The 17399-nt window shown below is 39.5% G+C and overlaps 1 protein-coding gene across 5 annotated transcripts in view; it reads right to left on the bottom strand.

The window, feature by feature from the left end:
- ARHGEF10 (Rho guanine nucleotide exchange factor 10) overlaps positions 1 to 17399 on the bottom strand; it is a 193365-nt gene that overhangs the window by 87978 nt on the left and 87988 nt on the right. For 4 of the 5 annotated variants that reach the window (XM_048845332.2, XM_048845331.2, XM_048845333.2 and 1 more), the window contains 8 exons: positions 14384 to 14547; positions 10442 to 10558; positions 9072 to 9186; positions 7031 to 7143; positions 3288 to 3365; positions 2887 to 3066; positions 1708 to 1824; positions 51 to 143 (listed from right to left, as the gene is read on the bottom strand). In XM_048845332.2, the coding sequence (XP_048701289.1) occupies positions 51 to 143; positions 1708 to 1824; positions 2887 to 3066; positions 3288 to 3365; positions 7031 to 7143; positions 9072 to 9186; positions 10442 to 10558; positions 14384 to 14547 (977 nt within the window). The remainder of the gene's footprint in view (positions 1 to 50; positions 144 to 1707; positions 1825 to 2886; positions 3067 to 3287; positions 3366 to 7030; positions 7144 to 9071; positions 9187 to 10441; positions 10559 to 14383; positions 14548 to 17399) is intronic. The other variant, XM_048845334.2, reaches the window with a different exon arrangement.

Genomic DNA, 17399 nt, shown 5'->3' with positions numbered 1-17399 from the left:
ATACAAAAGAAGCATTTATCAGCTAAGCCTCATTGGTAAATATTGTTTACCTGAAGCAGAAGAATGAACTGTGGAAAGCGCTGTATGGGTTTCATCATTAAACCATAGAGGGTAATTCGATCAGGGCTCGACTCCTGGCATTGCTGAAATGAGAAAGTCACTGCATTTGCTCATGTTAGTAGATTTCTATTATTGTCTTTCAGAAACTTAAAATGTTTGCCAGGATTTCTTTATATCAATAACTTTCTTTGTATCAGGAATACAACAAAAATTTCACAAACTCATTTAGAAGTATTAGTTAGGCCTCTGTGAAAAATCTTACCATTTAATTTGTCATAATGGCAAGTGAAAAAAAAGAAAACTTCCTCCTCAAAAACAAGGAAAGGGACAAATCCCAACAGTACAAGAGTAGCTGAAATGGGAAACTAAATTCTGTTTGAACTAAGCACATTTCTACTTGCCTAAACAATAGATTTAAGCATGAGCTTAACTTTAAGCATGCAAGTGTTCCCATTCACTTGTTCCATGTCTTAAATTTAACCATAAAAGTAACTGCTTTGTTGGATCATGGCCTTACATTCTACAATGGCTGTTCTCTGTCATGGGATCTGGGGTAAAACCCTACCAGCTGATGCAGTACTATCTATATTTATTCATGTGTTTTGGTATTTTAAAAGAGAAAGTCTAGGGAAAACTCTCAATCTCAAAAGGTATGTAAACACAAAGTAAAGTCCATAGTTATCTTTATATAACATCAAAGGACACCAAGGGAAAGGAGGAAAAAACAGATTTGTCATTTTGTTAGTTCTGTGCATGCTCAGGAGGCAGGTTGTTATTACAGCTGGTTGACAAACGGGGAAAATGTCATGATTTTAAAAGATTTTTCTCATTTTTTTCAAAATGCTGAAATATTTTCAACAGTGTGTATTTGGTCCAAAACCGTGGGGAAGGGGGGGAATCATAAGAACAGCCATACTGGGTCAGACCAATGGTATCCTGTCTTCCAACAGCGGCCAATGCCAGGTGTCCCAGAGGGAATAAACAGAACAGGTAATCAAGTGATCTATCCCCTGTCATTCATTCCCAGCTTCTGGCAAGTATTATATCAGCATTTCAAAATGCAAATAATGTTGAACAGCTCAAGTACTTATACTGGTGCCCATCATTACAGTGCTGACCTGCAACCACTCCTGTGCCCCCTAGCTCCGACCTTCTAAAATCCACTTTTGCCTGACCAGAATTGAAGATTATGGTCCCAAATCTGCAGTCCTCACTCAGGCAAACATCCCACTGAAGTCAGACTGAAGAGACTGAGAGCTACTAGCCCTGTGTGTTCTGTTACTATGCCCAGAAAGGTTCAGAGTGAGTTTTAATTTAAGACTTTTATATACAATGTAGCTAATGCATAAACTTTGTCGAAAGATGAGGCCTCAGCTTGTGACCTTAGCTAATGTTCATCTAACATGCAAGAGAATCCCAACAGCTTGCCAAGCACAGTCATTCGGAAGATCAATAAAACTGAGGTGCACGGCACAATACTCCTCAGAGCTAAAATCATGTCATCCTCCTGCAACACTAGAATTGTGGGTGAGCTTTGTTCTCTTTGAATTTCATCAGAATCTACACACCACGGGGCCAAATTTTTCTCTAACTCATCTTGTGCTTTGTTATTTTCTTCAGCTTTCTTTCAAGCTTAAATGCACTCACCTTTAAAAAATCTAGAAAGGCAGGCTTCGTGGCACATGTTTTCTTGAGAATCCCCACGGCTGTACTGAAGTTATTTACATACTCACTGTATGCATCTAGAACCATGGATTTAGAAAACTGAAACGCAGAGAAGACAAACCTCAGTCATCAACAGGAAATCCAGCTGAAGACAGGCTCATTTTTATTTTTGACATCTAAGTGCCTGGTGCTGTGAGGAGCTGAGTGCTCCACACAGGAGTTGCTGAATACCTTAAACTTCTATTGAGTCCATAGTTGGAACTAACCAGTTAACTCCTGATAAGCTACAACATGCAAATGCATTAAATGCAGAGTTAAAGTTGTAAGTTTGCAAAACTTATGAATTGTAAAATGTATGGTTCTAGTAGCCACTTCAGCTCAGCCACATTAAATATATGGGACAAAGTGGAGAGACAACTGCCCAGAAAGGCAAGTGGAGATTCCTCTGATGTACCTGGGGTGCCTTAGAGCACTATGCATTGCAGCATTTACATCTCCTGTGCAAAGGAGGGGATGTCTAGGGGGAGTGGAGGCAAGAGGAGCGGAGCTAACATGTGCTGAACTCCAACTGATGGAGTCAGCTTTAATACAATCCCTTAGGCTGCTCTAAGTTAAACCAGAGGTTGGTTCAGCCCCTTGTTGGGCTGAGGATTGGGGTAGCTACTTTCCTGCATATCCACTCCCCACCCTTTCCTGCACCAAGCTCAACTTGGACAGACTTGGGAGTCTAGGCCATGGTCTGCAGTATTTCTAGCTATAAGCAAATCTGCTAAGGGCCATTCCATGCTCTCCTGTTCTTCAGAGGTGTCAAGCACCTGCAGCTCATGTTGATTTTGGTGGATTTGTGCAGGCCCAGCATATCTGTAAACAAAGCCACTTATTTAGATGCCTAAATGCGGATTTAGGTGGCTAACATGAGGCACATATGTTTGAAAATATTAGCCAAAGCTCTTTCACTTGCAACCAACCAAACAGAAGACATGAGTTGGTGTCAATGTAGTTGTCCTAATGGGTACACGGGCTATTACAAAAGCCACCAGCAGTGGGGAACATAGGAAAATAATAGAGTATCCAAATTAGATAGAGAAGTACATAGACATATCAACAATTAAAAAAAAAAATCGACATTTTTCATGCCTCTGCTCACATGTATTTACTTACTGAAGCAACAAAGACATCTCCAATCATTTCAACAGAATCCCACTCAGAGACACGGCTGGCCAATGCTATCTGAAACATTGAATGGCACTGAAGAATCTCCTTAATACGATAAAAGACCATTTTGAGTTTTCTTTCACTCAGTAGCTTTGGTTCCATTTCTGAGAGAGGCTTCTCATATTGCTGAGCAAAGAAAACAGATACATTCAAACAACCCAAAAAAAATTAGAGTTTAACATCAAAAAGTAAAACCTATGCCAAATCCTGACTTATAGTCAAAAGAAAACACATTTGATCTGATGCCCCTCTAACATTATGCATATGATTCACAGTATAATTAATGAATAATTCTTTGAGGATTTGGTTCCTTTCCAAATAGTAAAAGGCAAAAAATATTTAGATACCTCCAGAATTCTTTTGAGAGCATCCACATAATTCTTCTCACTGTCAACCACAGAGCCCAGAATATATCTTCTCACAACCTGTTCAAAGTGATAAAAGTTAAACTGTCAAACTTAAAGTAGTTGATGCTCCCCTCATTTCTGGGACTTGTTGAAAATAATGATGATTACGAACAGATATGTGGAGTTTGTTTACTAAATTCTTTTTTGTTTTCTAGTCTGAAATAGCTAACTTCGGGGGGGGGACGACACAGTTGATCCAGTTGTCCCTATATCTAAAATGGAAACAGAGTTAAGAGTATTAGGCAAAATCACAGACTCATATTAAAAGTTAACCATAAAGTTCTTACACTGATAAATCAACCCTTGTATTATATGTCAAGCTAAAGTATTCCTGACATTGGAACTATAATAAAATAAATGTCATATCTCTTCAGAAATTCATGAAACTTACTATTACTCTAATTATGTTTTAAATTGTGCATGAAATACTATAATAGCAGTCGTCATATGTGTTTTCTTTTTTGACTGTCTCATTTTAAAGGTTCACTTTTAAAATATGGCCTCTTATTTCCTACCCACAATTTTTGGGGTACAATTAGCTGTGGGCACAGATGGTGATAGAACCTTAGCTACTTGATATACAGATGCAACATAGTTGGCCAGTTTTCAAAATCAGGCTTCAAGTGTCACGTTTTTGTTGTTTTACATATGCATAACATAGTAACACTGATTTGGAGAAAAAAAATCCAGTGACAGACTCTTGAAGATAAGGACTTATAAACAACAGTGAAAAAGTATTGGTGTAGGGTCAGTGCTTTGTTCCCATTACCTTGACTGTGCTACTTTACATGAGGAAAAACATTCTTGTTTATTCTCATACAGTGTAACAGGATTGTAATAGGTTTCATGATATAGATATATATTAATACCTAGTCCTGCCATGAGTGCAGGGGACTGGACTAGATGACCTCTCGAGGTCCCTTCCAGTCCTATGATTCTATGACTAATTTCCATTGAATTTTTCTCCAAAGCATGTTGTGTTTTGTGACTTTAACTATAATAATTTTCTGACATGTATCAAACCCAGTGGTACATAAAACATAATGCGGTACATAAAATATCAGTGCTTACATATCATTGTGATAGACATCTTATTAATGCCTAATACAGACAGATATCTAGGAGACACTAACAAGAGCTCTGTTATGTACTTGGTGTAATATTACAAGTCTGCTGCACGCATATTTTTGCTGGTATGGATGGGTGGGAAAAATAATAAATTATGACTCAGCATTTTTTATTCCTAAAAGTATAAAACTTGTAACAGAGATTATGATTGAAGCACTAAAATGACTGATTCAGTGATCCAACATTTCCAGGCTCACAGTATGACACAGTATATAAACAGGAATTCAAACAGGACCTGGATTTAAACAAAAACTGTTATGCCACCTTGTGGTTGACAGCAGCAGGTTTATGAAGAAAAGTCTAAAAGACCAAATTGTACAGTATCTACTTATTGTATTGCCAAGTGCACACACGATAATGTATTTTTCATTCAAAAAGAAACACCATGTACAAATGTGCACGTGTGTGGGAAGCATATGGATTTTATGCTCAATACACAAATAATTTAATATTCTTATCACGTAGCCATTAAAAAACAACACCAGCCCTAACTCCCCATCACTAAAAGACACTTCTAGTGTTTTTCCAAAAATATTTCTCTTTTTGATTAAGAGACTATTCACTCCCGTGAGGACAATACGTCCTCTCTTGTCATTTCAGGTCTGTACAGACTGGGACCTGAAGTTCATTCATCATGTCATTGTTGGATTATACTTTCTTCCAATACCAATAATAACCATAACCTCCAGGCACCAACACTTTTCTCATCTTCTCATCAAAAAGGGGAGAATGTCAGAAAGAGAATGGCTTCCTTTAAATTGGATGTCAGTACTGCCCTATACATTGTCCACCAGTGTGCAGTCCCTAGAATAGTGGGAGTTTTAATTCTCCTCTCCTCATAGAGGGTGCCCAATGTGAATGGATTCCCTGCTTGTCAATTTCTCATCACTTCAGGTATCATACAGTTGCCTGCTTCTATCTGTCTGCTTCCAAGTTCCTCAAGCCATTCACCACATTTCTCTGTCAGCTCAGTCTGCATCCAGTATGAATTTCCTTTGCCAGCTTCAACCTGAGCTCTGCACCTTGAACTAACAAAAGTTCCTCAGCAATCAGTTGTGCACTCTCTGGGGACAAACTGGGGGGATCTCTCCAGCACTGAGCCCAGAGCCCAAGTACATAGGGATTGTCTTTGACATCTTCCCACTATATAGCAAAAACCCTCCTTTAGCTGCCGCAGGTAAGAAGGCTGAACAAATGTTATATTGTCATCCAATTACATCAAATACTTAACTGATAATACTTAGTATTACATGTGGATATATAATATTTAACATTACTCAAATGACAATGATTATAACTAGAAGACATTTTTAAGATTCAGGGGGTTTGAGAGAGATTTTCTACACTTTAAAGGGAGAACCAAGAGCAATAGTAACATCTCTCAGGCCAATAGACATGTTTAAGGATATCTGCTGTATTTCACCCAAAGTTATGTCACATTCAACTTTAAGTTTTAATGTTAAAAAAGCAAAATCATGGACATCATTCCGCATCCCTGGCTAAGCTTATGTCTAGTGCAACTGCGTGCATGTCTACCAATTTCCATGGAGCTACTTAAATTCACACCATCTGTATGTTCAACCTCCCAAATCTATCCGAAAATGTGGATATGGATCCAAGAGAAATGTGACTCAAAAGTGGAACTGTACAGAACTGAAGGGGATAAGGAAGAAGACAGGAGATCAGATTACAGAAGCCTAAGAATAAAGAGAAGTCAATGTAAAAGAGACATTACTTTTTGCATTACTGAAGTTGTTTTCAGTCTGGTACTTCACTGTTCATCTAAAGAATGAATATATTATTGGCTCATTAATTTTCTTACAGTATATTACGCTTATCTTCTGTCACTATTTTCTAGATCGTGCTCTGCTTCAAGTACCCCTTTTATAGGAACTGAAACATCCAAAATGCTTGTTTCCTGAGAATGGGGTTCTGAAGAGGGTGGAGAATAATTATATTCTAAACATGCTTCTAGTGCCTGTAATTTTTAACAACTGCAACATTTTCTTCTAGAAATCCCACAGTGTATTTATCAAAGGTGGTAATTCTGACCAATAAAAACTCAGGATAGTTTCATTTTGCAAACCTTGTATTCTCTGATTTAGCTTCAAGTAAACTTAAGTAATTATTAGATTTAAACCAATCCTCTTAAATACAAATTAGTAACTTCCCCTCTGAATGAAAGGGAGACTTTTCTTGTTAATTTGATTTCTGTTCTTCACCTACCTGAACCTAGACTGAAGTATAGAGTAACAGACAGGCAATGGCAGCCAAGTCGGGAAAAAGGATGATCTTGCGATTAAGGGCTGGAATCCAGTAAACCTTGGTTCTAGTCCAAGCTCTGCTACAGATTACCTGTGCGACCACGGGTAAGGGATTTAGGGCATGATTTTCTAAATCAGGTGAACGACCATGCAAGCTACAATGAATGCAGCATTGTCTATTTAATTTACATGCACAATTACTCACCACAAAACAGATTTTTGTCCATGCAAATGCCCTATAAGACATTTACTGTATGTTTCCATAATATTTAAACACACACAAAGTACTACCTGTTGCTGTGATAATCCTTCAGGCATTGGAGTCATAATTGCTTCTGTATGCATACAGTCAACATCAATAAATAAATTTAGTTCCTCTTCTTCCAGACAGGTTGCTTTATGATCTACATATAATTAAATACAGCAGAAAGTCAATTTTTATATATCTTTGGGTAGAAAAACCAGAATCCATTGTCCATGCACAGTCATTATACTGGGGTATCCACAGTCTTGTCTACACCAAGCATGTTAATGAACTCTGCCATCATTACTCTAGCACCAGTGTAGTTCCTTCAGTGCCAGAAACCGTGGGAGCCATGCAGAGAATAACTGCTGATGTTTTCACCAAGATAGGGGTGCATCAATGGTATAGCAAGGGTGGGAGAGTTCCCCAGCATCCTCAGTGCAGATGGCAGCCTCTGCGTCTTTTGCTTTACTTCCATTTGTTCCTCCCTGCCCAGAATGAAGTATATGACAGCAGGGGACAAAGCAGTCTTGTTCAAAGGGATGCATCTGTTGAACAAACTTCCACAGGAGATTCGGTGATCCATAATCTGACTGTCTTTAAGAAACGCTGCAAAATCTTTCTCTTAAGAAATACTTTTCACCATAGCAAGAATGACACTCACATACTGACACTCCCAACTAACCCCCTCCCCCCAAAAACAACATACATAAACCTGTAACAAACAAGAAAATCAGCCAACCACAACAAAAATTCCTCAAGCAGAGAAAAGGAAGAGAGGCAGCGATTCCATTAGGGACTTCACAATTGCTATTGATTTTATCTAGAAAATACTCAGATAGTACAGTGATTGGTAGTATAATACACACAGACATACAGATATGAGAGAAGTAATGCTCCAGGAAACAAAGAGCATAAGCAGATATGGTTTAGAAAAACCTAATTAAGGAAGGAGTTCTGCTAGCTTGCGAAGTCTATATGTTTCTTCAGACAGAATCTGTAAAACAAACCAGGAAACTGGCTGAGAGCTCGATCCAGCCAGAAATGTACATGCCCTTCTCCTGGGCTACATAGGTCCTAGATAACTAGATATGTTAGTTTCATGGCAGACTAAACAATGACAGGTTGACTTGATAGTGAAACTCCAAATCCACCTGTGCCACACTAATGAATGAGGATAAGTTTATGAGCAGGAAAGTTGTGTAAAAACCTCTCCCATTCTCCAATACTCAAACTCCTGTGTTCAGGAACCAGTCTGAGTCCACACCAGGGATGTGCACTGTGTGTCAGTCCTTACAGCCTTATGGCTGCAATAATTCTCTTGCCAGGCATCTTGAGAGGTGAGACAGACTAGCTCCCTGAATTTATTCAGGATGAGAAGGAACTTTGTACTCCCTGACACATTCCCCGGCTAAAAACTAACATGGTGATCTGCTGCTGATGGTGGGCTCATAGTGGGGAGGGCTGTGTATCTGTTGTTACCAAGGACAGGGGTTATTCAGATCAGCAGTGTCCTGGGAAAGCTCCTTCCTTTCCTATCAATTTCCATTTCTTAAAGGATGGTAGGTGGTGGCACTCAGCTTGCAGTCCTTAGACTCCTCTTTCCTGGGCTGACACAATGATCCCCCACAGCATGACATGGAGGTACAACAGTTTCCCTTTATGCTTAGGACAGGAAATAGTGGTGGTATGTGAAACAAGGCAATGGGGGACACTTATCCCCTGACATTTCCCATGGTCCCATTTGCCATACTGCATATGAGCTTTGGACTAGGCAGAGCCTATGACACTGCTTATTGTAAAGGATCATGCTTACATGTCTGTGCAAGGCTGACTGAAGCATAATATGGCTGACTCAGGTTTCTAGTGGATTTCCAAGGTCCTCAGGATTGCCTTCAAAATCTTAAAACTCTTGGAGATTCCACAATCACAGATCTAACAGAGCCCTGATTGTGACTGAGACATGCTTTATCAATGTAACTCTGCTCTCACGTGTCCAGTATACTGCTGGTAATAAATAACATGCTAAGACAATCACCTAGGTATCTAAGTGAACTTTATAGAGAAACTTAAAGAATCTACACCTACCCTGGGTAATAAAGGATTTGGTTCTGATGAATGACCGACCTTTCTTCACAGCTGCTTTAGTCTTTTCATAGCCATCTTTGGTACCTTCCCTAGCAGCCCTCATGAGATTTTGCATCTGCAAGACAGCAAAAAACATATTCTACATGTTCAGTGAATAAAAAGAGTAGAATTCAACATATTGTAGCATGAATCTTCTTAAAAGATGTCACCTTTTAAAAGAACATTGTCAAGTAGTTTAGGCCCAAAATCTAACCTATGGTCAAAAGACTATAATCTTATGGAAGAAAAACTACTCCAGGTGTTATGAATATATATGGATATTTTAAAATATATAAATTGAGGTGGGACTTCAAATCTGAACACTGGTCTCTCCCATCCTCTGATTTTTTTTGGATAACATCTACACCTGGAAGAGACCTATTTTCTGAATCTGCTTTGGATGCAATCCAAGATGGTGGACATTTTACAAGAACCACTAGATTTCCACCATTCAAGAGTTCAGCTGGGCAGACATATACTGAGAATAGATCACTAAATGTCACTGCCATGAAGCTGAAACCTGGTCCAAGTTCAACCACAAATGCCATCTACTAACCCTATCCCAAACTGAAACTGATCTGAACACTGGTTCCATTTATAATTAATTACATTCTTAAATAAGAACTACATTGCAAGGATGTTTAAATTACATCCCATTGGGGTCTACATTATTTTATTTTAGGCACACATGAAAAAAGTGTTATAATTATTACGCCGAGATACAATTTTCCTAGTGAATCTTCATTCAGAAAACTGCTCTCCCTTTCCTGACTGCAGCCACAGCAAAAATGAACGCTACTCCCACAATTGTGCTGACACGGTCAATTATAACAGGGCATAAACAAAAATATCTTGTTGTGACAAGGCACTTTCAGTAGATGAGCCGAAGTTGTTATTAAAAAACAACCTCCTTCATTTCAGCTCCATTCTGTAGAAAGCATGAACGTCCCTAATCCTGCAATTTGATCCATGTGGGACGACCCCTCTGCCTACATAGATCCCATGGACTTTAATGAGGCTCCACAAGGGCAGAAGGGATCTGCATACATGGATCAGGTAGCAGGATCAGGGCCTCAATCATTAAGGAAACACAGTGTTCTAGCCGACCTTGTAAAAGTATTACAGACAGACAGTAAACACTATAGAAGTCCTTGACAATGTTCTTGTAAGAAAAACTGTACAATATCCAGTACATTTAGAAATAATTTTAAATAAGTTACTGTTCCATTTTTGATATTCAACTTGCTGTTTAACAAAAAAAGATAACATTGTCTGCATTTGAAGAACAATCATTTTAACACGTAGCTTGTTACAAAAATTAACTACACTACCTTCAGCTCATGTTTTTGCTTTAGTTGCTGAATCTCTACCGCTCCCACAGTGTTTGCCATCAAATCTTTCATCTTTTTCTCATAGTGCTCCTTTAAACGGGTTAGGTCATGAGAAAGCTACAGTGTATAAAAAAATACAATCTTTTCAAAAAACCTGTAGTGCAAACTTAACACTGAAGTACTTGAAAAGTATCATGCATGCGATTCTGTCTGCCTATCAGTGTCCAGTCAATAGAGAGACTGTAACCAATTAGGGGAGCTGGATTTTTTGTTTGTGTGTTCTACGCATTGCTGCACTTACTGAGTATGTCTACACAGGGATGAAAACTCATGGCTGTCCTGGGTCAGCTGACTTGGACTCACAGGGCTCAGGCTGAAAAATTCCTGTATAGACATTCGGGCTCAGGGTGGAGCCCAAGCTCTGTGACCCTGACCCATGCCAGCCACAGCCATGCCGTGGGTCTTTTATCCCCAGGTAGAGTACCCACTGAGGCTTAGACTGAGGCCTTCATGATCCATTGGCAAGTGCTTTACATGGTGAAGGAAAAGGAAGCTTCCCTCAATCCAAAAGAATAGCAGTTGTGCTAAGTTCAACTAAATTTAAAGTTATACTGTACACCTCCTGCTATTATAATATATTAGCTTTAACCTAGAACACCACTCCATTGTGCCAAGTATGAATCCTATCTTCTATATTTCTGAAGATCCTCAAGAATGGTGAACTGAAAGAAAAACTGTCAAAATAGGCCAAAGTATCTGCAGAACTTCCGAATATCTTTGAAACTGGAGGTTCATTGCACTGCTGTGCTGGGTAAGCATAGTTCAGTACGGAAAGATGCATAATCTACTAGTTAGAGCACAGGAGTGGGAATCAGGAATTCTGTGCCCTATTCACAGCTTTATCCAGATTCACTGCAGGCCTTGGGCAAGTCATATAATCACTGTGTGCATGAATTTGTAATAAAGGGACAATACCTGCCAAGGGCTGTTGTAAGACTTATTAATTAATGTTTGTGAAGCACTCTGAGAACCTCAGGTGAAAGTACAAAGAAAAATATTCACTGAAAAAATCCAGTGTAAAACTTCCCATCTTGACATCAATAGCATTGTTTGACAACAAATCGAGGTAATATGAAACGAGATGTCCACCAAGTTGAAAACAAAGGGTAAAATTTTGCCCTCAGCTACACCCTTATAGGTCAAGATGTAATTAACACTGTTGGTACCACTCTTGCCTTACAGCAGTGTAAATGAGAGCAGAATTTGATCTACACACAAGAGGGCATTTCATTTTGCAAACATGCCGCCCCCCACCAAAAAAAAAGGACAAGGTTTCACTGGAGCCCCACCAACACCTACAAACAAAATTGCACTTCAGAAATCTTAGACCTTTTAATAGGCACAATCCTATGAATATTTGGAAATGGACAACTAACGGAGCCAGCCTATCACCCCACTGGCATATATGGGCCACAGGATGCATTATGAGACCCATAAAAGCAAGACCCACTCTCCCCTTTGCAGACTTTAGCAACATTATATAGAAGGTTGGTGAAGATGCGGGAGGAATTTACATGTGGATAGGAATGTGAATAGTAAATGAGAGAGGGGGAGCTTTTATCCACATTGCAAACTGTAAGCACTTAAGGATTTATATGTACAAAATGTTAAGCATTTAAAGAATCTTTGCCTTTCCCTGTACTCCTCCAAGCCCCTTTTCTGATTCCCTCCATTCCCTACTATGACTCCTACTATGCCCTGCAACCTATGGCTTCCACTCACCTGCATCTCCTTCATTCCCCATCCCCCCAATCTATTCTTACCAGTCCCTCCTCCCCTCCCTGGCACCTCTCATTCCAGGACCAGGTAGCACAGCTCCTTGCTACCCAGTCCCTTAACTCATGGTGTGTCCTTCCCAGACCACTGCCCATCTTCTCTCACACTCCTGCCTTCCATTCCTGGAAATCTTTTTGCCCACTCAGTCCCAGTCCCTACCTAGAGTCTATGTGGGGTGGGGGGAGTCAATATATATTTATAAGCATTTAAAAATTATTGTAAACCTTGCTCTGTGTACACATGTAAAGAGTTCTTACTGTGTTTCAAGCTGTCACCACAGGTAACAAGAGGGAAGAAACAAAATATCCTGCCACTTTAGGCACACTATGTGCAGAGCATTTCTCAACTTTAGCCTAATGTATTCAGAATCTGAACCAGATCTTTCTTCAGCCAGGTCCAGAATTACCCCAGCAAGCATCAGGTACAGAAGTTTAAGCTTGTTTCAGCCAGGGGAAATAACAACAGCACTTAACTTACAGAGTTTCTTTTAAGTAGATACAGTTCTTCGGTCATTCCTCCTCCCTACCACAGTTCCTGATCCTGATTCTGCACGGATAGGATATAGTGCAATGGATGGAGCAGGGATATGAAGAGCAGTGGGTTAAGAAATCTGTGAAATCAAAATGTGGATCCTGTGGAATTCTGTTCTAGTCTATTCTATATTGGGTCTTATATCAACTTATTGGGTTTACGATCCTGGTAAGAAGAAATGCAAGAAAAAAGAGCAGTGTAAAGGCAGAGAGAAAATGTAACTATTTAAATATAAGGCAAAAAACCTGGAGACAGAGTAGGAAGAAAGACCAAAACAAACAAACAAACAAACAAAAAACCCAGAGGACAGGAGAGATATAACTTGTAATTCAAATACAGATTCAGTGTATAGTCTACATCTCAGAACCTTGATACTATCCGCATCTTTCTGTTCCTCTGCCAATCTGCTGCAACAGCTGGCTTTGCAATATCTAGTCCTGACCAGCTTGGCATACATAGGTGGCTGGAGCATTTTGCACTCTAACAAATCCCAGCTCTCAAAAGACCACTAGAGGATCATTAACAGCTGGTAGAAATTAGAGCAGCCTGAGTTTAACATACTCTAGGTGTTGAACAAGTCCATAGCTGCCTCCAGGAGCAATGGAAAACAAAGGTACTAGACCAGAAAATCAGGCACTATACAGCTTGTATACAGACCATCCACCCTCACCAGGCAGTCTTTGAGTCTTTCTATCCCCCAATACATAGCACAGAGAACCCTTTCCTGGGTGTCTGGCTGGTGAGTCTTGCACACATGCTCAGGGTTTAGCTGATCGCCATATTTGGGGTCGGGAAGGAATTTTCCTCCAGGGCAGATTGGCAGAGGCCCTGGGGGTTTTTCGCCTTCCTCTGCAGCGTGGGGCACGGGTCACTTGCTGGAGGATTCTCTGAACCTCCAAGTCTTTAAACCACGAGTTGAGGACTTCAGTAGCTCAGACATAGATGAGAGGTTTGTTACAGGAGTGGGTGGGTGAGATTCTGTGGCCTGCGTTGTGCAGGAGGTCAGACTAGACGATCACAATGGTCCCTTCTTACCTGAAAGTCTATGAGTCAATGAGGCTTCCCTAAAGCTACAATAAACATTTTTTTCAAAGTTGAACCACAGTTGAACAATAAAATAAAGGGTTAAAATCAAAGGGGGCAGAGAAATGTTTGCAAACTGACTAGTTCTGTGAATTCTGCAAACCCATTCATGCGGATTGCACAGCCTCAAAATCCATGCAGGTCACCCAGCTCTACTCTTCACACTACTTCCCATACTCATTTTCCACTTACACTATGTCAGCAGCTGCAGAAGTGGAAAAGGTCAGGAACTGTTCATGGGAAACAAACAACCCATTTTCATAGCCCATGTGCGGATCTGTCTCCCTTTATGTTTTCACGAGGTTTTTTCCTTTTATGTTTTGCCTTCAGTCCTCATTCTCTTACTGGTTCAGACTCATTTGCAAAGATGCTCTTTGTACTTGGAAGCTGGGTTCATGAGAGTGTATGGGGACAACTGAGCAAGGTAAATGTTGAGCAATCAGGGTAATTAGAAAAACCGAATAAGGGAAAAGGCTGCTGTGGGTTACATACATGTCTTTTGTGGTTGCCTCGCAAAAAGGAGCTGGGAATTCCATCTTTGCACTCTGGGTCACTTTGTTCTTCATAGCTTTCAAACTCACTTGAACTCCATCCATATTCTAGAGAGCTGTTTCCACCTTCATCTCCATTATCAACATCATCATAAATCATTTCCTCTGTGTGCATTAATACCGAAACACAAAAGAAAATACAACATTTTACTTAAGCATCAAAGAAGTTCCAATGTGTTTTAATTCCAAAATGCCTGTTCACTATGGGCTATAGTCTGCCCTTTGCTGCACTACATAGGTAGCAGTAGGAAGCCTTTTCTCAGCATTCAAGCTTCCAGGCAGATATCTCTTTGGTGCACCACAGTACCATGTATGGCTAATGCTCTGGTGCTCACACTTTGCTCCCTAGGGAGGGTGGCCTCTTCAAAGAAGGGTGTCCAATATATGTGTTCATCTTTATTGTGCTGGTTTGCTGGTGCTCAGGCAGGATTTGCCTCTATATGTTTTATTTTATATACAGTAGATCTTTGTACAAATGCTGCTCATTGTGCACACAAGTTCAGGGGGATGTCAACATAATTACTCCCATGTATATGGTGAGCAAGAATTGACCCTCTATATGTAAACTCCCCTTGATGTATCTTGCTACCACACATACCACCTCACTTTAGGAACCTTTTCATGATCAATACACACAACAGATGACATATTTTGGCTAGGGACAAATTAAAAAGTTACCACTTTAAGTAAAATGAATTAGACCAAAGTATAGCAAGAACTATGCTCCAAAACCCATTTTCATCCTCCCAACTACATTCATACTCAGCAGTCATGAATGCCTCACCTCAAATTACCAAGGAGCATTACCTTATGTATAAACTAGAATAAGAGCTCAAAACTTTAAGCTTTTTCTGATCACTGACCAAGTGGCTTCATATCAGCAGCCACTCCAAGTTATTAATGAAAAACAGTTTGCACAATTACTTATTGAATAAGTTATTAACAATGACTGCATTGTTTGGGGAAATGCTTTTAATGGCTTTATTAATTTCTGTCTCCTACTTTCCATCTTTACTGCAACTGATGTTTTAGCTGGCACAGGCATTAGCTATCACACATTGATTCTACATGAAATGGAAAGATTTTACTGCCAAATAATCAAGAGAAAGCAGGTATTTGCTGCCATAATTATAAATGGCAATATTTGTACCACTACAATTAAGGTAGACAGGCACTTCTATTACAAATTCCTATTTTCAGGGGGATTATAATTTAGTATTAAAAACTGCTCTGCTGTAAATCTCAGCACACCTGACCAGCACTTCGGAGATAATGTTTGATTTATGCAACAGTCTACAAAAAAGAGACAAGATTTAGGTTATATGTAAATGACAAATTGTTTCAGAGAAAAAAATGACTTTATTTTTGCACATTTGAATAGTCCAATACTTATTAAATTCAAAAACTAAAATTTGACAAGTAACAGTTTTGTAATATTAATTAATATTACTTAAACTAAGCATTTGGAATTAACAAAAAGTGAACTCCTGAAAATGCTGAAACTCAACTTTTGAATCTAGCTTGGTTTTTTCCATAAATATAGAGTCTGTTCTTAAACACACACTTCTTGAACGGCACCGTTCAATAGCATTCCAGCAAAACAGAGAATTTAACAAAAAAATCATTGTAACAACAGTGAACTCTAAAATTTGTGGATCACATATAGTTAAATAGCTCTGATTTAGGGACCAGTCCTGTAAACAATCTGTGTGTGAAACTCCCACTGACTCCAAGGGGAGATCTGCACAATAGATCACTTATGAGAGGGGGCCATAGGCCCCAGTTCCACAATGACAGCAGTGTGGGTAGACCCTGCCCCCAAGCTAAACTCCAGTGAATTCAATGGATCTGCCTGAATTGCAGAATGGGAGCCTCAGATATGGGAAATTCATGAGACAGGGACAGCCTCTTCCTGTTAAAACGCATATAGATTGAGGATTATAAAGGTACAAACATTACTACAAACAGCACACATTCTAAATTCCTAATACTATTCATTGTTAAATATGGTGTGATTGCTTTAAAAATTCCTTATAAATTCAAGAAATTAATTCATCCAATAGGATAAATATGCATTCCCAACCTGTTCTCAATTTAAAAAGAAACATATCCTTAAATGTTAATTGCAAAATGATCAGTTCAGGTGGTCACAAAAAACAGGTTTTTTCCCTTATGGAAAGTTTAGATTTTTCAGCTAAAAATAGAAAGCTGAAAATTTTCAGCTGAAAACATTTGATTTAAAACCAAAGAGTTTGATTCAGATTTGATTGCAGTTCAGGTGTCTCATGCCTCATTCTCTTCTATGGGTTGGGCTCAGATACTGAACTACATCTTGGTCTCCTCTCTTGTGGAACCACCATGGTGCATCATGAGAATCCCTGGTCCTGGTGTATGATGGGGGATGTAGTCCAAATGGAGACTTCCCAGTAAGGAAAGCACCTGAGAAAGGTGTGATTTTGCAGATCACATTGTCTAATATCTTTAAACAACACCGCACCCAGCATTCCACTACTCACAATTTTCAAGGTAAAAACAAATGGTGCCAGGATTTAATCAAAGTCTACTCTTGTCCCTCCATCCAGTAAAGGAGTTAGGTTAGTCTGGACTTAGAGTACAACTTTTCTACAGAGGTATACATAGGTGGGTTGCCGCCTCTTTGAATTTCTTCTTTGACTGATTGATGTACAGTAAGCTGTAGTAGTAGAGTAGTGGACTGCTGGGTACAAGGAGCTCATTGGCATGAGTTCTCCTCCTGATTTATGATGTTACGGTTGGTCAAAGAGCAGATTTTGTTTGAGACTTGGCTGCTGGCTAACTTTACCCTTGAGTGGATTGACTTGCCAGGAAGTCAGCAGCTAGAGCTTTAGACATCAGAAAGCTCTGCTGCATTTAGATATCAAGTGCTATTCTACCTCCGCATGCAGTGACCTTCACCCAAGAAGACCCCAAGTCTTGTG

The sequence above is a fragment of the Caretta caretta genome, chromosome 3, assembly GCF_965140235.1.
Source record: "Caretta caretta isolate rCarCar2 chromosome 3, rCarCar1.hap1, whole genome shotgun sequence".
NCBI classification, from domain to species: Eukaryota; Metazoa; Chordata; order Testudines; family Cheloniidae; genus Caretta; species Caretta caretta.
The sequence above is the reverse complement of the archived record's forward strand: the minus strand, read 5'-3'. Positions and strand labels throughout refer to the sequence as shown.